Raw genomic sequence first — 22,530 nt, 5'->3', positions numbered from 1 at the left:
TAATTTTAGCAAATGATATCTATAATAGACTGGAATATGGAAATATCTCAAAATAAGAAGTGAAGGGATTATAAAAATAACAATGGCTTATCACTCTATAAAACAACTAAGTGAATCAGAAATGACTATTTAGGAGGTATTTTTCTCATCTCAAAGCAATGCTATCTATGTTTACTTAATTATTTTTATTTTCACAGAATATAAATAACGTGTTCAACAATTACTCAGAAATGTATATTGACAATGCTAACATTTACTGAACATGTGTGGTTAAAGAAATGTTTCACAATTTCTTGATTTATTTCCTCATCAAATAGCCCACACAGTCATATGGAATATTTGTCTCTACTCCTCATTTCATAGATGAGAGAAATTGAGGCTCACAGAGATGAAACAGTTCACTGAAGTTCATAACATCATTAAATATGAGAAATGGCACTTGGAATTAGACATTTTTCAAAGGCACTCAGTCATGCTTTTCTGTACAGATGTGCAAGAAACAAATTTGATTTGCAGGTCAATAGTTTTTCTGTTAAATTTAATAAACATTTGGGGATGTTGGTTTCCTTAATTAAAAATAAATTCCATTGCATGCGTAAACCACTTATTCATTCAGCATATTAGAAATCTGATCAGAGTGGTTTTGTTTCATTCTGTTAGTCTTGTAAAAGAAATTGACTACAAACTGACATAGAATAGGAAAACAAAGATGATGTCAGAGAAAACAAACAATGAACTACAGTGTGACACTTTGTCTATTATACATAACAATTACCAGTTAATCTCTCCACTTGGAGACAGCAGCAAAGTGAAAAATAAATTAAAAAAAAAAAGGAGAAAAACTGGTTTGCATTTGCCCAGCAGCAAGATAATACATTTATAAATCAGCACAGAACAGATTATGGTGATGTTTCCTTTAAATTTAGAGATATTGATTTAAGAAATTAATCTTGACAAAATTCCATTTTTTTTTTTTTAGTTACAGCTAACTATGGAAATTAAAGGTGTATTGTTTTAATGGTATATTGTTTAGGTCACTTCACCATTGTTATTCCTTGTTTTTTTTTAATTAATCTTTTTTATTAGGTATTTTCCTCATTTACATTTCCAATGCTATCCAAAAAGTTCCCAATACACTCCCCCCCCCACTACCCTACCCACCCACTCCCACACCTTGGCCCTGGCATTTCCCTGTACTGGGACATATAAAGTTGGCAAGTCCTGTGGGCCTCTCTTTCCAGTGATGGCCGACTAGGCCATCTTTTGATACATATGCAGCTAGAGACAAGAGCTCCGGGGTACTGGTTAGTTCATAATGTTGTTCCACCTATAGGGTTGCAGTTCCCTTTAGATCCTTGGGTATTTTCTCTAGCTCCTCCATTGGGGGCCCTGTGATCCATCCAATAGCTGACTGTGAGCATCCACTTCTGTGTTTGCTAGGCCCCGGCCTAGTCTCGCAAGAGACAGCTATATCTGGGTCCTTTCAGCAAAATCTTGCAGTGTATGCAATGGTGTCAGCATTTGGAAGCTGATTATGGGATGGATCCCTGGATATGGCAGTCTTTAGATGTTATTCCTTGTTATTAGGCAAGCTGCACATATGGAATTCCAACTTACTGGTTTTATGTTAGACAATTTTCAGTTACAAGAAAAGTCTTTTAATTCCCTAGAAGTATCTATGTTACAGTGTATCTATACTTTATACAGTTAACCTCTATTCAATCCATTCTCATTTGTTCATTGAAAATTAAGAGGAGTATTCATCCTCTCATTCTCTTTTTAGTTACATAATTTCCATTCTACACCCATTTGTTAACAAAGTTGCCCTCCAGGACCACAGGTAGTTAGAAAGGCTGACTTGGATAAGTAATAGTTCTACTATGTGAGATAAATAATAGCACCATCTCAGGAGCTCAAGTGATTCACAATATGACCCTCCACATCGAAGTTTAAATGATGACAGCTCTCATTTGATATCCTCTTATTATTACAGTAGACCTCTGGATGATTTTTCATGAGTCCAATTTTAATACAAAGGTTTATAGCACTGGGAAAACAAATGCCAAGGGGGTGGAAAGTGTGGGAATGGATGTGTGTCTATTTAAGGATAAGCAAAGTAAATTTTTGAAACAGAAGATTTTCACTGCTGCAATGGCTAGAGATACTGACAAAGTAATGTCACAATTGAGAAAATACTCAGTGATTTGGATATATGTGACAGTGGTATATTGATGATACTTATTTAGAGGAAAATCTAGAATTTCTACTACTTGGACCTGACCATGATATAATATGAACTGGTGCAGAATGTTTATGCCTATCAACTGTTAGGCATTAAATATAAGGCAGTAAATGCATATTATATTATCATGTATTAGAGTTTACTCAGTCAAATTTTAAGAATAATTTCAATTTTGCCTGGCTAAAGTAAAAAAAATTAAATATCAACTATATACCAAATTTTTCCTCTCCAAATATCTACAAAATTTAACTTGCAGTTTTCCTTCCCATACCTTCTAACTGCATCATGGAAAGAAAATTAAATACTGAATATCAATGAAATGTCAATTGATTGATGGAAATATGCCAAGAGAGGACTAAATAATAAACTTCTTAGTAAGAAAGTTTACTTCATATATAATGGCAGATATAAAGGTTCTACCAAGTACCAGCATCTGATTAACATAACGCCACAATGTACATTTTTGATGTGAAAATGTTTGTATATAAAATAGTAGAATCATTGAAATGGGGTACTGGTATATTATGCTAGAAGCCATAAAATATGAATTTGTACTTTAGGTTTATAGAACACAAAGATTATGAAGAAATTAGAAAACAGTAATGTTTTAGCAGAAGATATAAACTTATTTTCCATATAGACTAGAGGTATTAAAAAGATATTCCAGGTTAAAATTATATATTATATTTCAATTATTAAAGAATGAGCTGAGTGTATGATGGTGCATGCCTTTAATCTCAACAGTCAGAAAGCAGAGGTAGCAGATCTCTATGGGTTTGAGGCCAGCCTGATCTACATAATAAGTTCCACAAGAATCATAGCCAGAGTACTGTCAGACACAAAAAACCTCCCCAAGAAAAGTAAGAATGAAAATGACATTCAATTTAGAATTATGCCCTATTTATTTCTTGTAGAATTCAGTAGGTGACACATAATGCTGAGAATCCTGAGTTGATAATAGTATATAAATAATCTAAACACAAAATGATTTGAATGTCTTACCATTACCACATATGAGAATTCTTTTTATCACTCTCTATATAAGACATATAGAATATAATTTCCATATTCTTGATTGCTTTAATATTTGTTAACACCATGAAAATTGCAAGTAACTGCATTTATTTTAGGTATGCTCTTTTAAATTCTAATATGATTATCGACCTCAAGATTGAGTTATATAATTCTTTCTCATATGCTCAAAGGAATCTACATCTGTTTGCAAATGTACTTGATCTTCCATGTTTGTTGCTCCTCCGTTTATAATAGAAATGGTAAACTGCCTAGATGTCCATTCTCTAATGAACAGATAGTGAAAATGTGGTACACCTATGCACACTGAATTATTATTTACACAATAGATTATTATACATATGTTAAGAAAAATGAAGTTATAAAATGTGCAGGTAAATGGGTGAACTAGACACAACCATCCCAATAAGTTAATATATACCCAAGAAACAAATGTTCAGGTTTTCCATTCCTTTAAGCTTTAGGCATGTATTATTCAGTCATAATAACCATAGAGATTAGAGAACTATTATCAGTCCAGCAGGGAGAGGGAATCCTTTCAAGAAAGGGAAAATAGAATACACCCACTATGAAGAGATTGAGGGGGAAAATAGAATGGGGCAATTAAATGGGAAGTAGGATGGGAGAACAGGATAAGAGAGAAAAGGGAAAGTCACTTTGGGGCCTTTTGAAAGGCATATGAAAGCAACTATTTTAGAGGGTTCCTAAAATATATGCATATATGAAAGAGATTTAAATGGAGTCACTACATAGTAGGGGATATAATATTTCATTCAATTAGACATCTCTAGCTCCAAGTAGAACTCACCATGTCAGCAATGGGTGACACATTGTTAAGTTGTTGATCAAAGATGTCATACATACTACACAAATATTACAGGCTATTATCAAGACTATTGATTACCCTCCACAACATGAGGTGGTAAGTCCTTGCTGCTGAAGACGGTGTCATCTATCATTAAAATATTTTGCTTTGTCCAACTGGAAGCTTTACTCGTACTGACTAGAGTTTATGGTGCTGCTGGACACTTTCTACACTACCAGAGGAAAGAAGTAATCATCAATGTAACCTATCTATAAAACCTGTGGAAATTACATCAAGATCCAGCCTATAGAATGCACTGCTGCAATAATTACCCAAATGCCATGGGAATCAACAACCACTGCTAGATTAGATTTAAGACATTATATGGATTAAACCTGAGCAAAAGACTGTTAATGAGACTAAGAACCTTAGACTAAATAGGTCATGTTTCTAAGTGAAATCCTACTAACATTATTACACTTATCAGTAAGAAAATGACTCCTTATGAGCTCTTGTTATCCTCATATGTCAGTGCACTACTCAAACCTCTTCAGAGAAGCTTATTCTTATAATAGATGGTAGTTAAAAGAGAGAACCACAACTGGACATTGTACATGGACAGATAGTTGGAACAGTTGAAAGTGGGATCAAGAAATAGTGGCTTCCAGAAACACCAGGATTAATGCACACGCGAACTCACAGAGACTATGGAATCAAGTAGGAGTCTTGAACATGTTCAAGTCATACAAAAGTTTAGCAGTGAGATGACAGACACAAATTCCCACCACTGATCAAAAAGCTATTTGCAATTGATACCTGCTGGAAAGGGGGAAATTTGTTTGTTTGTTTGTTTACAATAAGGTGTCACTGGTTATATCACATTCCAGGTTAGGCCCTATGCTCAGGAATATTTAGCCAATGCAAAAATAGACTCAACTTTTGTTTATGAGTATTTTGTTTTGGTTTCATATTTTTTGCATCATTGGCTGTTTTTTCTTTATTTATTTTTAGTGCTTGAGAAAGAATGTGAAATGGGAGCACAGAGGCGTAGGAAGGTCTGGGAGGAGTTTGGAAAAGGGATAAAAATGACTAAAATATATTATCTGAAAAAGTATTGATAAATATTATAACCATAACTCTTTAAAATGAAAATTAAATATAAACATGTGTTTTCCTTAGTTTTATTTGTAAATGTCTTTTCTTCACTATAATATGAAGAAAAATTAAGGGGATTTGGTAACATTGTCCAGAAATAAAAGCAATTTGGAAACAATATTAGGTGCAGCCATGGTGTCTATCTATACTATCTCCTTACCTTGTTTTCTTGCAGTAAACCCTTGAGGCTAAACTGAAGGAAGACAATAGAGGGCAGAGTGGGTGATGGTGAAACCCATTCAGATCATAAGAATTTGAGGACTTCTTTACACCCTACTACAGCACTCTTGCAAATGGTTACAGAATAGAAGTCTTCCTTTAAATCAAGATTAAAAATTTTAATTTGTGAGCCTATACTTTAATGGATGAGCCATCTCTCTAGTCAGCTACAAAACTCTTTATCTGAAATATACACTTGTACATGTGGTATTAACTAATATAGGATTTAAGTTAAGGCCCAACACATGGGATAGAACCCCTACTCAATACTTTTTGGGTGGCAAGCAATGTGAGACTAGAAATGCCAAGAGCCCTGGGAAAATCCAAATACTACTGGTCTGCTAAAGGAACATCACAATAAAATGACTCTGTGTGACATTCTTCTATACTCATAAATTTGTTCCCTGTTCAGCCATCATCAGAGAAGGTTCATCCAGTAGTAGATGAAAACAAATACAGAGACCCACAGCAAGAAAATATGCATAGAGTAAAAGACTTTGGAAGACCCAGTCCCTAAAGGAAATTATCCATCAAGTGCCTCCATTCAGGGCTCATAAAATTCCATGAAAGAAAATGCAGAGAAGGTGTAAAAGCTAGAGGGGGTACAGGATGCCAAGGAATCAAGGCCTTCTAACAAGAACACAGCTGATGCACATATGAACGCACAAAATCTATGGCTCTTGCCCAATACCTGCATGCATCTGCATCAGACAGGATCCTAGGGCTGAAAGAAATGAACACATGAATCCCCTCCTAATCCACAAGCTGTCTACAATTGATAGCCACTTGCAAATAAGTTTTTTTTTCATACAATATATTCTGATTCTGATTTTCCCTCCCTTTACTCCTCCCAGTTCCTCTCCCTCACCACTCTTATCCGGATCCATACCTTACTGTCTCCCATTAGATAACCAATGTGTGTCCAGGGAATAATAACGCAATAAAATAAAACAAAGGAGTCTCACCGGGGAAACAAACCACTTTTAATGATAGGCCCCATGCCTAGCAGTTGATGGCCAAGAAAAATTAAGTCAACATTGTCTCTGAAGGTTCTTTGTCTCATATTGTTCAGGGCTTTTAAATTTTTATTTTACATTACTAGTTCTCTGTGCATATGTGCATATATTATATATTGTGTTTGTATATATATATATATATATATGTATATATATATATATTATGGCTTTCATTTTTAATGAAATTCCTGTATGTGTGCATATGTGTGTGCTGCATCTATATGCATTTTGTATGCTTTTTCTTTCAATATTGTTCTTGCTTAGTTTTTGTCCTATATTGCTTTGTTCGTTTTTGTTTTATTTGATTACACATCATTATTATTCCTCAGACACATGCTTGTTATCTAATGGGAGACAGAAAAAGTGTGGATCATGACAGGAAAGGGAGGTAGAGAGGAACTGGGAGGAATAAGGGGAAGAAAAATAATCAGAAAATAGTGTATGGGGAAAAAAACCCAGTCTCAAAATCAAACCATCCCATACCAACCCAAACCAAAAACAATACTAGAAAACATCTAAAATAGCAATTCATTTACTTTTTTCCTATCTATATTACTAACATACAGAAGCCGAGCAAAAAATTAGCTCCTCTTTACTGGCTTTTAAGCTCCACAGAATCTGCAAAACCTCACTTTCATAATAGACAACATACATCCTTATAAATACATCCTTACAAATTGAGTAGTTATTATCTATTTTGACCAAACAATAAATTAAGGTGATTTAACTATATCTATTCTCCCAAAGTTTGTGAAGTGTATCAAAATGAATCTTTAATATAATAGTGTAAAATTTTAAAATGGCACAGTTACTTCAAATACTTACCTGGACAAAATTCTCTGTGCAACTTAATCTTGGTACTTTCTAATTATAACTATAATATTAAGTTCAAACTCATAATCTTTTCAGAATGAAGAAATCAAACATGAAATTGAGAAAGGAATGTGGTGAACATCCTGCAATTAGGAAATTTTGCTTAGAGTTCTATTTTGTTCTGTATGAATTAGCTGTGGTCATGTTATACATGGATTTTCCTTTGTATATATGTATAACTTTTTCAACGCCTTTTCAAACTCAGAAACATCACAGCCATTTAAAGTGTGATTATTATGGAAAGCTCAATGGAAGTAAAATGATCAAAATCCAGTGCAATAGAATTGCTTATCCTCAGATATTCAATATCTATGAAAATTTGTTTTGGGACCTTGGGAAACAGAGGAAAATCTTTGAGTGCTGTGACAGAATATGATTGGCAGAATAAATATTTGCAACATATACAGGATTATATTAGAAATTTTCCAAACAGCTCATCAGAGAGTTGAGTGGAATCCTACTGGTAATATATTATATTATTGGTAATTTTGTTTTTGATCCAGGAAATGGAAACCAAATAAAAAAATTCACATTATTGAAATTGTTTCTATTCTTGAATTGAACCTTACCCTGTTTGTATTTTGAATTACTAGATTCACTTCCATCTTTGCTGTCCTAGATAAATATGAGGGTCTAAAACAAGTTGCTGCTATTGGAACTGTTCTTAAGGCTTTTATGGGGGAAGAGTATTTTCTTTTTCTCCCCCCACCCCAAGACCCTTGTCTTCTCACCATTCTGACTGCACTGTAAAATCCTTAAGGGCATGATCTTTAAAATATTTGACATTCTGTAGTAGAACTTAATAAATCCCATTAAATATCGAAGTAGCACAAGGCTTAAGCAATGCTGTGGACTGTTAAACATTTTCCTGTTGAAACACTATGAAAAATTATTACTATAAGTCTCAGAATTTCTTCAGGGAGAGGCTGATGGTAGTTTTTTCTCTCTTCCTCAGGCTGCTTTGTAGCAGTCTTTAAAGCCTTAGAAATTTAATAGGGGTTCTTTTTTCTTTATATTCCTGTTGAGCTTTTAATATTAGCTTTGTATTCATGGTGCTTTTTTTGCTACTTTTACTCTAGAGTCAGATTTGAAGTTTTATGTATTTTGCCAAATAAAATGAATGCTATTTCTATAAAACTCCCTTTATATTTAATCAAATTTCAGTACTCCTAATTCTTGGACTACATGATTATTTTTGCTAATACAATGTAGATGTAAAATTAAAAAGCTTTAGCTAATATACCAGGCCTGGGTGCTATTTTGAGCATTATAAAACTTCACATGCTATATACTAATGACCTAAGGAACTTGAAATAGGAGGTGCTTTGTGTATAAGACAGCTAATTATTACTCTAGAGATTTTTAATTTAACAATATAGTAAAACTTTATAATAGGAAATAGATCCATCTATTGTCTTATGGTATATCTGATTTTTTTATATTACTAGCTTCAACTTCATTCACAGAACACCCTCATAGAAGCAGGAAAGGGGGGATGGGATAGGGGGTCTCTGGAGGAGAAACAAAAAAAAAAGGGGGATAACATTTGAAATGTAAATAAAGAAAATATCCAGTAAAAAAAAAAAAAGAAAAAAATGTTATGGCTTTTTTTTTTTTTTTTTTACATAAGTGAGCTACAGGACTATTTTTTACAAAAAGTTTCTTTTAAATTTTATTAACAAGAACAACATAAGCCTATTCATTAACAAGGATATAATCTAGAATTATACAGTAAATAGGGAAAAAAAAAAAAACCCAAGTTTCTCTGTGTTTTCAAATCCTGGTGTTAATCGTTGGCATTCTGGGACAACAAATATATATTCAATTCCTTTTGCAGCATTAATGTTAAATGAATAAAAATAATTTGGTTTAGAATTTTCTCACTTCCATTTTACTTTCCTTAGGTAGTTTTTTTTTTTTTTAAACTTGACATGCTCTTTAGTGAAATTACCTAAAGTAAATAAAATAACCATAAATAAATTATACTCAGTGACTACAATATCTGTTTATCATTGGAGGCTAGAGATTTTACAGAATGATTATTGTTTTATATGCATGAATATTTTCTTCCAATCAAGGTAGTAGACAGCAATGCAAATGAATTTTGAACTGATAGGAAATATGTATTTTGAAACTATCAATAAAAATTCACTATGTCACTATTGCCCATGAAATACTCAGTAATTAAAATGAGATTTTTTTTCTATTTGGGAAACTGTGATATTGTAAGTTTTATACTCCTGAAAACTATACACATTAAATTATAATCAGGATTAATTTATCTGGAGAAGCATATTCCATGTTGTTTTGAGAACTTTAGTTAATTTAACCATGGTTGTCTTTAGAATATTATCTTATTGACATAAAATAGGACATACTCATTGGAGATGGTGAACTGAATTGATAATATTATCATTTTAATTGTTATGGAAAAATACAAATTAAGAAACAACAAGTATTCACTTCTCATAATTGTGCGATCAACTAATGTTGACTTAGAAAAATCTATTTAACATGAGGATCACATTATTTAATTGTCCAAAAGGAGATAATGGGTACAAAGAGTTTAAAAATGGAGCAACATTTCTAAAATGTTTTGAATTACTATGTTATATTGAAATTATGTGTTAAAATTGTACATATTAACTGAAACACCTTAAAAATTAATATGCTACTATATGGTTTGTGTTAAGTCACAGCCATTATTTAATCTTAATTCTTCTACAAAATTATCGTTGTAATTTATTTCTAATTCTCTTTGAAATCAGTTTCTATTGAATAATACAGTGCAAAGTTAATAATGCAGGCCTTTTTCCTTAGAAAACCACACTATTTTTTTGCATTGTAAAAAGGTAGGTAACAACACATACCCAGACAAACATTTCACAGAGAAATATTAGTTGTCCATGTGAATAAGAACTCTACAATGAAATCTTTCCTTTGAAAGCATGAGAACCAGAGAAAAGCTCTCTCTCTCTCTCTCTCTCTCTCTCTGTTTGTGGGTGTGTATATGTGTGTTCATATGTGTGTGTGTGTGTGTACAAAAAATATAGTAAATGTTGAAATATGGTGCCTTTGGGTATGGCACCTCAATATCAATGGCTAACATTTCCCTTTGCTATAAATGACTACACTTCACTATGGACTAGCTAATAATTTGTAAGTATTGTTAATACTTTGTTGTTCAAACTGTTTTATTTACAGCAAAGTAACTGAATTTTTAGGATCTTGATATCATTAAGAGTTGTCATTGCTAACTGAAACATCATTGTCTATATCCATGAGGATTTTAACCCTAAAATATCCATATGCTATATAATATTAATCTTTAAAAAACCCTTAGAATAAGTTTATGTAAGGAAAGGATGGAAACAAAACAATGAGGCATTTGTGGTCGTGCCAGATAGATTTTAGCATTTGGACTTTTAAATCAAATTATCTAATCATTTTAGTGTGTTTTAAAAACATGCACCATGCATATTATCCCAGATACAACAAACATGTTTGTATTTTGCTTGTATATGAACACAGATGCAAGAGTCCAACTTTTTATTATGGAAACTGGAAAATCCATTGTTGGGGAAAATGAGACTGATCAATTATTCTCTCTATATGTTTATGTGTTGAGGCAGCCATATGAAATAAACAGTGATAATATACGTTGCAAAATGAGAAATGGTAATCAATTTTTAATTATTCTGTTTTAAGACAGCACTATTTTTCTTTCTTTTTTGTTCATTCATTTGTGCCCAAATAATCTTTTAGCTTTCAAATTGCCATTTACTTTCTAATGCATGTAAAATGTATGTGTAATTTATAAGTTAAAATATCTTTGCAACAAATGGACGGTAAAATTATTTTTTCCACATATAATTACCAAGCATCTTATATACCTTAACTGTAACCATCAGTGCTGATCTGGTGATGTTTTATACACACAACACCATACCCAGAAGTTTACATTTATTTTAAAGGAGCTTTTATACTCATGAGATATTAAAAGACATATTTTACACCTTTTGGTGTAACAATAACTTGCACATCTAAAACTAGTTTATTAAAACATGATTTAAGCCAACAAATAATGACATTTTAAGTTCTAATTTTACATTACTATTGTTTATTTATATTATATTTCAAAACCTCTATTCTCTTACTGTTTCTGTTGAGCACTTTACTAGAAGATACACTTGTATTTTCAGGTACTTAGCACACTTCAGGCGCAGGGTCATTGAAATTGAAGTTTTGCTTCCTTAGAGTCTGCCTACAAATAGTACACAGCTGGTTCTTTATTGTACCAGAAAGAAATTAGAATAAATTTCATCATTTTCAATTTAGGCTTTTCCTTATGCTTATGTATTTTCCATGTATATTGCATATTGCAGAATGGTTTGGGGAGAGAATGAAAGTCCACATTGAATTTGTCTCTATGTGAATACTTTTGTCCAAAAAAAAAAATCAACTATACACTAAAAGGGTATAGACTTCTTTCCATGAGGCACACTCTGTAGGAGTTGAGTATCGAGTAGCCTGGATAGCACAATTCCACTAGTGTTACAGGATGTCTGGGAAGTCACTTCTGTGTCCTAGGGACATAGATGTGATCATAACATCACTATAATAAATAGTTTTTCATTTAATCTGAGGATTTTTGTACTTCATTCAATTGGTTATGTGCTTATGTAGCACTGAACATGTAGCACTGATCTGCACAGAAACGTGATGTATGGCTATTAAGGACTCTTCTGTGAAACAGGGGCAGTGACCTGGCACTTGCTTCACATTTGTGACTCAGAAGCTTGGATCCTTTCATTGCACTTGAATATCTGCTCAACTGTAATTGCTTTGGAAACCCTTTCACTATGTGAAGGATACCTCCTTTCTACTCTATCCCATTTAATTTTCTTTAATACCACTTGTAGCCACTTAAATTTTATATATGAATTCATAATATGCATATATTATGAAAATACATTATTCCTTTAGATTTCATTCTATTCCTAACAGCTACCCGAGTTCCTAAACACATTAAATACTCACTATCTGTGGATTTACGTATTGACAAATTCTGTCATTAATACAGTTCTCCTTTCCTGTTCTATATTGATATTTACAACGACAGCCACAGTTTTCAAAGCAAATTTTGTTTGACAAATAAAATGTGATCAGTGAAGCAGAATTTTGAGTATGACTTCACATTGCCAAACTAGAAAGGAATGCAGATTAATGTATCTGTGTAGCTGTCACATATTCCACACCTTACAAGTCCAATAGACAGAACAGCAGCATTATCCCCATTCCTTTTAATGTCTTTAAACTAAATAGCTCATTAACTGGCAGCCTAAGATATATGCAGGTACCATAAACATGTCACGTTCATTTTATTTAAGAACTGATGTTTATTATAGTGGGAATTCTTTTAACACCACGATTTCTATCTAAACACTAATACAATTGTTTATTTAGGAGTTATCAGCTACGGCAATAGGTAAATATTGTGCATTATTTATCATACCTATCATATAGCTAAATATTAGCATTATCATAATATCATACTAAAATATTTATCATTGGAAGTTTAGGATTGAAACAAAGAAGAGAAAATCTTTTCTTAAATAAGGTAGTTACACAAAAGCAAATATGTAGTTAGCAGATGACTACCATAAAATTGAATGACAGAAGAATTCAGAAATCTGATGATAGGAATATTCATATATGCATTTTCATAGTGCTCAGATATGTGATGCCTGTTGCTAAATATAATACATATTTGTGAATGAAGCTTGGAAGTTTATATTTGAAATTTTAAATTATTAAATAAAATAGTAATATGGTTTTACCACAGCAACTTAATATCTTTGGGAAATTTATTTGACTTATTTTTTATACTGAAAACATATAAATTAATGCATTATGGATTCAACTTTTATAATATATACAGAAAGTGGAGTGTCTTAGCCCTTTTTGCTGAGTTATCAGAGGTCACCCACACTACTATCATGATTTCTCCATACTGACTGCTGATTTTCTTTTCTTTTCTTTTCTTTTCTTTTCTTTTCTTTTCTTTTCTTTTCTTTTCTTTTCTTTTCTTTTCTTTTCTTTTTTCTTTCCTTTTCTTTTCTTTTCATCAAAGGAATTGTATCAAGGATGTGGCACAGTGGTACCAATTTAACACAATCTTTTCCCTCAGTTCTGAAAATCTTGCTGAAGAAGAGAGAATTAAAGTAGCAAGAAATTCCAAACCTACTCCTTGAACTATCTTGAAATAAAACATAGACATTTATAATAGGTAATAAGATGATAATAAGACATAGTATTTTAATTAATAAGCCCCTCAGTTTAGTCCTTTCCTTCTGAATTCATGGTCTTGCACACTTATAAGTATTTCCAGTGTTTATTTAAAGAAAATGCTAACTTTCCTATGAAATATTATGAGAAAAATTCTTTGGAATATAAAGAATTTCAAAATCATAAGTACAGTCATATGGTGATACTTTAGACTAGACATTTGCCATCATTTTATTCTAGCATCTAACTTACTTTACTCTTTTCTATTCTATTCAGTTTTAGTGCCAGATACTCAAAAGATTTTCTTAGGAAATAACAGTGAATTTTTTAAAATTTGTATATAGCTGAGTTAAATATTTATATTAGCATTCAGATTGTCCATTAAAAAGTAGAATGAGGAGAATTCACAGAAAATTTTTTATGGGAAAACTCTGACCCCATGTTATTATGAATGTCTTTAAGTTGTACTAAATTGAGTTTTCAGTCTTAATAGTTGCATAGTTTTCTCCGGGTAAAGAAAAAACACACATGTTCACAAAGAAACACTTGAAATCTTTAAAGATCTATATTACAGGTGATCTAATATTGTACTTAAAGTCATTTCAGAAATTCTTTACATATTTACATTTTAAAAAGACCAAGTTCCTCTAAAGCTGTTGTTTTGCATATGCGATTTTTCTGTATCATAATGTTAATATATTACATTTTCTTTTGATATTTGTTTTGAACTCATGGAAACAAAGAGCATTTCCTAAATATGCAAAAAAATTCACATGATGAGAAAAGTGTCCCAATCCTTAACAGGAACACATTGTGAAGCATCTAGATTTCCAAAGGTAGTACAGTTTCATGCAAGATTATTATATGATTTTCAATACATCAAAACAGGTTCTTTTTTATATAGCACTTTTAAATTTTAATTTCAATTCACTTTTCAGGTATTTGTCAATACTAGAGAACAGAATAAACATTTCTTCCTCTCAAAGCTTACTGATGAATGCAGTTTAAAATGAAGTCATGTCTTAAGAATCCTACCTCAAATACAAATTTTGCTTTCATAGCTTAATTTTGTTGCCTTAAAATGCATGACGTTTCTTATTTTAAGAATCCACTGATGGGAGCAAATTCTTATTACTTACCCAATGAACACTTTTGTTTACAAACTAGCTGTGAAAGTAATGGCGCATGAAATGGCGCTCAATGACAAGTAATATTATATATTCTCACTAAAAACAAAAAAACAAAACCCAAAGAATTACAAAACTATTACATGTCCTAGGTAAGCAAGAATATGTTCAATAGTCAGAACGTGTATTTATATTTTTGTCAAAGTTAATCCTGTTCACAAAATTAAAAAAAAAAAAAGAGTTCTGATTGCATGCACTTGACAAAACAACCACCACTGTTGGAATATCTAAGCTGTTGAAGGTACCTACAGAGGTTAGTAATTAAAAAAAAGAAAAAAAGCTGTCTCTTTAAACCCGAAAGAATTCTAAATGGATAGGGAATATGATAATAAGCAAACCTACTAGGAAAAATAGCTTCCCATTAATTATCAAAACATATTGTGATTACAATGTTCTTTCATAGACTTAGAAGCGAGATTTTCTTCAAGACCCTGATTGGCTGCACACAAACTCAGATTATTCTGACACTTCCTATTTAGCATGAAATGAGAGTTTTACAGACTAAGTTAATCTAGGCTAAAGCTTTCACTTACGTAACCAAAAACTCTTACCCTGCTCTCCTATCTTCTATATTGTCATCACCCATCATCTCCAAATCTCGTGAGCGCTTCTCACAAGCCTCTTTGAGCAAATTTCCTTCTGGAACGGCTTTAGGAGTGTCTTCATTTGCTTGAAGATGTACTATCACGTTTTGTTGGTGCCAATTCTGAAGGACTCTTTGATGGGTAGGGGCTGGTCCTGGCACTGGCGTCAGTATATCGTGGTGGACAGGACTATTGCTTTTCTTCAGTCCGTTTCTGTCCCGTGAGTGGTTCTTCAACCTGCCCTGCACCGGGGTCCCTCTATGCTCATATCCTTCCTGCTGAAGGCAGCTTCCAGTGTTAGGCGATCCTTGAGAAGGATGACTAAACCATCTCCAGCGCAGCCTCAGGATCTGTTTCACATCAAACTCTTTCTTGCCGGACACTGACATTGTTGCCGGAGAAAAGACAAAAGCCTTCTCTAACAGAAAGGAAATGGAGCCTTTGTTATCTCTTGTTTCTCTCTGCCTCTTGTGTAGAACTAACAAAAGCACAAGTGCTGAGAGAGCAAGCAGTTTTTTCTTGCTTTCTCTCCCCTCCCCCTCTGCCTGTGATACACTGTGAATACTTCCAGCCTAGCTGAAGCCAGAAAGCTGCCGCTAACAGTGTAGGTGGGAACCCATACTGACAGGATGATGAGGTCAGACCTTAAACAAGTAAATCAGCTTAGCACAGGAAAGCAGCTACCACAAACACACTCCAGCTGCTAGATTTGCAAACTCACAGCCCTTAAGCCTGAACTCTAAACATCTAACCCTGGTTCTTTGATGCCAAAATGCATAGCTGTCACTTAAACCCAGGCATGTGAGTAAATGCAAACTGTTTAAAGTCACTTCTACACCCTCTTTCCCCACACACACACTCCTCCCACTCTCATACTCACTCCTCTATAGCCCACTTCTAAAACTGTGCCAATTTGTCCCAGGAGAATTTGTCATGGTGAATTCGTTATGATCTATTTTGAGATTCTTCTTATGGAAAATTTGAATGTAGCTCATTAAGGAAAAGCATCGTATCCTCAGTCCCCTTATGGAGTTCTGCAGTTATTATATGCAAAGCTCTTCTGAAAATGTGACTGTCTCTATATAAATATTCTATTTGAAAATAGAGGCTATAAAAATCAGAAAATCGTGCTGATTAGCCATGACTACACCCTCATACTTTCCCCCACACTCACACGTGCATGCACACACACACAGACACACCCCCACACACAAACACACACACACACTCATCCCACTAAGTGCTGTCTGGATAGCAACTAACTTGGGCTAACATATGGAAAGAGAAACAGTGTTTTTCTAAGTTATATTGAAAGAGATGTCCTCTATCATTGACGATAACTTGAAAATGAACACATCATTCCGATCATTCTGGCTTCTTGCCTATATAAACACCTTTTTATCATATCCTGTACTTTCACAGTCTTAGTTCTTTGTTCAGAAGTCATTATAAAAGGATACAGCAGGACATGTTTTAAATTAACTCAAAATCACCACATTGCTACTAGTACTCAAAATAATACTTTGGCATCTGGTTCAGAATGACTATTTCACGCCAAGGCAAATATTTCTAATGCAGACTAACATACATCAATAGTGCAATGCCAACATTATTGCATAATTTATTTTTGAAATATGCCCAGATCTTGTGTGTTACACTCATATTAATAAAGGAGAACTTTTCTTAGCACATCCTTAAAATCAATGTTAAATTCATAAGCTTTTGTTTCAGTTTTGTAGTTAATGAATTGTGTGACCCTGGAGAAGTCCCTTCTTTCTATCAGTTTCTTCACATGCAATAAGAAGAAGCAACTAGACCTCTAAGTATCTACAAACACCAATGTAAAATGGCTTTAAAAATAATTTAGAGAAGGAAATTAACTCATCTAAGTTTGGGGTTTATCTCCAGCTATATATAAAGCAAATTGCATCTTTCCCTTTTTCATCTTGCTTTTGTAAGTTATGAGTGTTATTTTAAACACTTTAAGTTGACTGAACTATAAAGTGCCCAAATATTTGGTTAGACTTTCCTTTGGCTGTTTCTGGGATGGGGGGTGGGGTTGCCAGTGTAAATTTAATATTTACATTTACAGAATGAGCAAAATAGATTGGCATATTTCAATGTTATATAGCCAATTAATTGAATAAATGAATCCTTGTGCAGATTTGAACTAATGGTGGCTCTTCCTGGAACTCAAGCCTGAAATCATTCAAACATGAAGTGCACCATCAGATCATGGGCATCTCAAGCTTCCTGGCTGCATATCTGAGCACTCTACCGTCTAAAATTGTATACTTTATTCTCTTGCTTTTATAATCATTCTTTTTTCTCTCCTGCTAAGCACCCTATTAGTTACATTTCTAGAGAACCCTAGACAATTCATAAGGTTTGTACTATATTCAAAAGTCATTAAATAAATACTGATAAGATATAGAGCTCATGTTTATGTTAGGGATAATTTATTCTCACATTCAAATTTCCAATCTATTTTCTTATAGATGATTTTGTTCTACCGTTCATACTTATAATCATCTGTCTGACAGTTTCATGGCCAGTAGTCATCATGCAAGCTTTAAATAACTAAATAAAACTTCAAAATAGTTCTTTTTATAAGGTCAATAGCACAGACAACTAAATCTGGAATCCTTTTTTATTAATTAAGTACATAAGTTTCTAAGTAAATACCTTGGATTCGGGGCATATGTTTTAGACACACACACAAACACGTGCGCGCGCCTGTGCGCGTGCACACACACACACACACACACACACACACACACACACACATATATATATATATATATATATATATATATATGTATATATCTATATATATATCCATATTGTTGCACAAAGATAAAGCTAACTTTTTATACCAAATGGAATAAATGAAGAGCTTTAAGGGATGTGCAGATGACACATGACAAGAATAAGAAGTACTGAATCCAGTCAGCTTAGGTCCATAACAATGCTAAGGTTTGAATGTAGGTTCTCCCACCAGAGTTCATATGCTGGAAGCTTCTTCAGCTATGTAGCCATGGGAAATGATGGTGGGACCTTGAAGCTATGGAAACTATGGGAGTCAAGTGTTTAGAAAACTTATTAGAAACGATTAATATATTTATCATAAGATCTAACAGTTAATAGGCAGAAAAACACAAAAAGGCCAGGACTGATTCTTGACTCATTCCCTGACTTCCTGCCTCCTTATTTGATTTTCTCCTTTCTTGCATGTGTTCCTACTACTATGACAGCATTAAGCATAAGATTCTTCTTACCTAGAAGTAAGTTGCCAAAGGTGCTATAGCTTGCTACTCTAAACAAAAATTCACAATAATTTAGTTAAATTAAATTCCAAGATAATATCCTATAGAATCTAGGCACATATTACAGAGGTATATGATTTCTGAGATATTCTTAGCAAATAACGTATACCAAAGCATAAAATTAATTACTATAGTTATTTATTTAAAAACTAATTATATACATTATATTTAACCACTGTTAAAAAGGTTCTGCACCTAAGACTTGGGAAACATTGCAGAGGAGGGGACTCAAAGATTTTTAGTGTCCTAGGACCAGTAAGTCAGCTGTGAGACTGTCATTTAGAAAGGGTGGCTTAAACTAGACCTGAACAATGTCAATATCAATAGACACACTGATGCAGATGCAAAAAATTTCATGGTGTCCCACCCTCTAGAAAAAGAACTCTAGGCCACAAATGACTGCTGAGAATGAGAAATTAATCTATCCCAAAGATCTGCTCCCTTAATGTTTATCTACTACAAAGTGGTAATAATCACAGAAAAAAAGGTTAGAAATTTGAGTGGGATATGTGAGGCATGAAAAAGAATGGAGAGAAAGAGAGAGAAAACATGTGTTAAAGGATGAAGGGAAATGGGTGTCACCATATAATTATATTTCAACTTAAATTTATTAAATAAATAAAAGAAACGTCAAGGAGAATGGTCAGGTAAGGAAACTTTTATATATTTGATAGAGTGATAAATCAGTTCAGTCATTGTAGACAACAGGATGGACGCTTCTAAAGATAATAAGAATAAAAATATCATATAAACAAATACTCTTATTATTGAGTATATGCAAAATGGAATTAATATTGGTATATTGAACAAACGTACTACTATGTTCATTTAAACATTCACAGTAGTAAACATATGAAAACAGTTTGAACAAATGTACTACTATGTTCATTGAAATATTCACAGTAGTAAAAATATGAAAACAGTTTAAATGTTCATCTGCATTAAAAATTTCATGTAACTACCCAACTTTGGACTTTGAAGAAACAAATTAAGTCACATGACAACATGTCTGAATCTAGAGAACTTAATGGTAAGGGGGAAAGCAAGGCTCAGAGAAAAACGGTATTAGCTCATCTATATATGGAATCAAAAAGGAATTGAACTTACAAAAGGAGACAATAGATGGATGATTATCAGTTCTGGGAGAGAGTTTCAATTGAGAAAGGGACACTAGTGAAGAATAAAAAGTTTCCGTCAGACATTAGAAGTGAATTCCATTGTTTGGTGGCACAATATGATGGCTGTAGTTAATAATGATCTACTAAGTATTACAAAATATTGAAGTCAAATTATGCTAATTAGCCTGATTTGGTTATTTTATAAAGTAGGCCTAGTCTTGTGAAAGAGTTGTGGGAAGGCTAAAGGGACCCAAAGAGGATAGGGATTCCACAGGAAGACTAACAGAGTTGACTCACCTAGACCCTTGGGAGCTCCTACAGACTGAGCTACCAACCAAACAGCAAGCATAGGCTGGATTCACTCTTCCCCAACACACACATGCAGATATGCAGACATATGTATCAGATGTACAGCTTGGTCTTCATGTGGCTCCTCCAACAACTGGAACAGGTGTTGTTCCTGACGCTGTTACCTGCCTGTAAATACTGTTCCATGAACCAGGCTGCCTTGTCTGGCCTCAGTGGGAGATCTGTCCTACAGTATCTTGATGCTACAAGGACCCAGGGGTGGCCTCCTCCTTCTTAAAGGAGAAGTTGAGGGTGGAATTCTGGATGGAGCTCTCTGAGGGGATACATGGAGGAGAGGAGAAGATAATATTGGGATATAAAGTGAATGAATGAATAAATAAATAAATGAAAACAAATCACCTTTTACAACTTAATATATATATAATAATTAGAATAAAGAAATAAATTTTCATATGTTCTTATAGAGAAATGGCTGTCATAATGGGGAAGAAATAGAAGAACTAGATATTGAGATTCAGAAGTTAGGAAATTCTGTTTTTAAGTTAAAATTTTCATACACTATATCTTGCCTTTGTTTTGCCCTCCATCAACTCCTCCCAAATCATACCCACATACCTACCACCCACTCAACTCATGTTCAACCCATACAACTTCATATTCCCCCATTCAGTAAAAACCAGGGATGCTCAATAATTGAGACTTAATGAAATAAAATGTAGGGAAGAATAGATTCATGCTATTATCCAGAACCACACAAATTAGGCACAGTAGAACACAGAAGACTTATTACATAGTACAGTTCATATACTATAATTCTGACATTATTTAAAACTATGTTACTGGGTAGGAAAGAGTACTGAGCTTATGGTTAAAAAATTTCTATTTTATACTGCTTATAAATCACAGGGTTTTATGTAAAGAGTAACAGGTAGGCGTATTCCATGAGTCATTCTTTGTACTAATTACTTATCAAATTGAAAGAAATTCACATGAGTGTTATATAACCAGTATTTTCAGCAGTCTTGGAGATATGAATTGTGACAATACATGAAAATGCACACAAGTATCAGTTTTTACTGTAAGCATTCCAAGTAATTGGAAATCCCAATGAATATCAAGGCTGAATGAACATACTTATATTGATGCTAATAATAACCCAAGAGCTAAAAATCACAATTTTATTCCTTTGAAATATGATTAGTGCTTACTAGGTCGTGCAGAAATGATGAGCTCCATCAAAGACATACAGTGTATATTGAGATATTATGAGTAAAATTACATCTAAAAATAACTTCCTAGGCTTTTGAGCACAATCACATATATCAATATTTCTGGAATAAATAATAAATAATGATAAACAATGAAATAATCATAGTTATCTATAGGGAAATAATTGAAGTAATGATAGTATTCTTAGCTTCCTTGTCAATCCAATATTTAAGAAAAATGATTTTAAAAAAATATCTCATGCCTCTGGTTTTCTTTATAAAGAAAGCAGAAGCAGCTTGGGCACAGAGTCCGCAGACACCCCCCCCCCCAAGGTCCCTAGAGGACACTCCATGCCATCTTAGGACCACCTGTGAGTGTAACACAACTTCTGTTCCATTCCAATCACACGGAACCTGAGACAGCATTAGGGAAGCAGTAAACCCGGTCTGACCAGGGTCACAAGTCCCTTCTGGTCGGCGCCAGCACCAGGTCATCTGGGCTAGGAGTCAGAGGACACCCCCAAGTTACCTAGAGGACAGCTTTTGAGGCAGACCTTGTTTCTGGCTCCAGACCTCCATGCACCTTCCCTGCCAGAGGACAAGTTTTCTCCCTGCCCCAGAGGGCTTTGCTGGAGCACCTGGGGAAGACATCTTGGTTCCTGGATCCCTCTGAGACTAGTCTGCACAGGTGAGAGTGTGGACTACAGAAGCTAACAGATTCTGGGACAGGCCCTGTTTCTGACTTTCATCTTCAGCCAGGAGGCAGGTCTGAACACCAGACCTCTGTGCACCTTCCCTGCAAGAGGAAAGCTTGCCTGCAGCGAGTACTCAGACCACTGAAACTCAGGTCTCAGCTAGTCTCCCAGGTCTGCTGATAGAGGCTAACAGAATCATGGGAGGAACAAGCCCTAACCAGAGACAACTATAACAACTAACTCCAGAGATTACCAGATGGTGAAAGGCAAATGTTAAATCTTACTAACAGAAACCAAGACCATTCACCATCATTAGAATGCAGCACTCCCACCCTACCCGGTCCTGGGCACCCCAACGCACCCGAAAATCTAGACCCAGATTTAAAAGCATATCTCATGATGATGGTAGAGGACATCAAGAAGGACTTTAATAACTCACTTAAAGAAATACAGGAGAACACTGCTAAAGAGTT

General features: G+C 33.8%; 1 protein-coding gene across 2 annotated transcripts in view; it reads right to left on the bottom strand.

The window, feature by feature from the left end:
- Nucleotides 1-22,530, bottom strand: part of Klhl4 (kelch like family member 4) — a 93,949-nt gene that overhangs the window by 57,851 nt on the left and 13,568 nt on the right. Inside the window, exon 2 of one of the 2 annotated variants that reach the window (XM_021153114.2) lies at nt 15,369-15,819. In XM_021153114.2, the coding sequence (XP_021008773.1) occupies nt 15,369-15,790 (422 nt within the window). In that variant the 5' untranslated portion in view covers nt 15,791-15,819. Of the gene's footprint in view, nt 1-15,368; nt 15,960-22,530 lie in introns of those variants that run through there. The other variant, XM_021153115.2, reaches the window with a different exon arrangement.

Source organism: Mus caroli, chromosome X (assembly GCF_900094665.2).
Source record: "Mus caroli chromosome X, CAROLI_EIJ_v1.1, whole genome shotgun sequence".
Taxonomy (NCBI): Eukaryota; Metazoa; Chordata; class Mammalia; order Rodentia; family Muridae; genus Mus; species Mus caroli.
The sequence above is the reverse complement of the archived record's forward strand: the minus strand, read 5'-3'. Positions and strand labels throughout refer to the sequence as shown.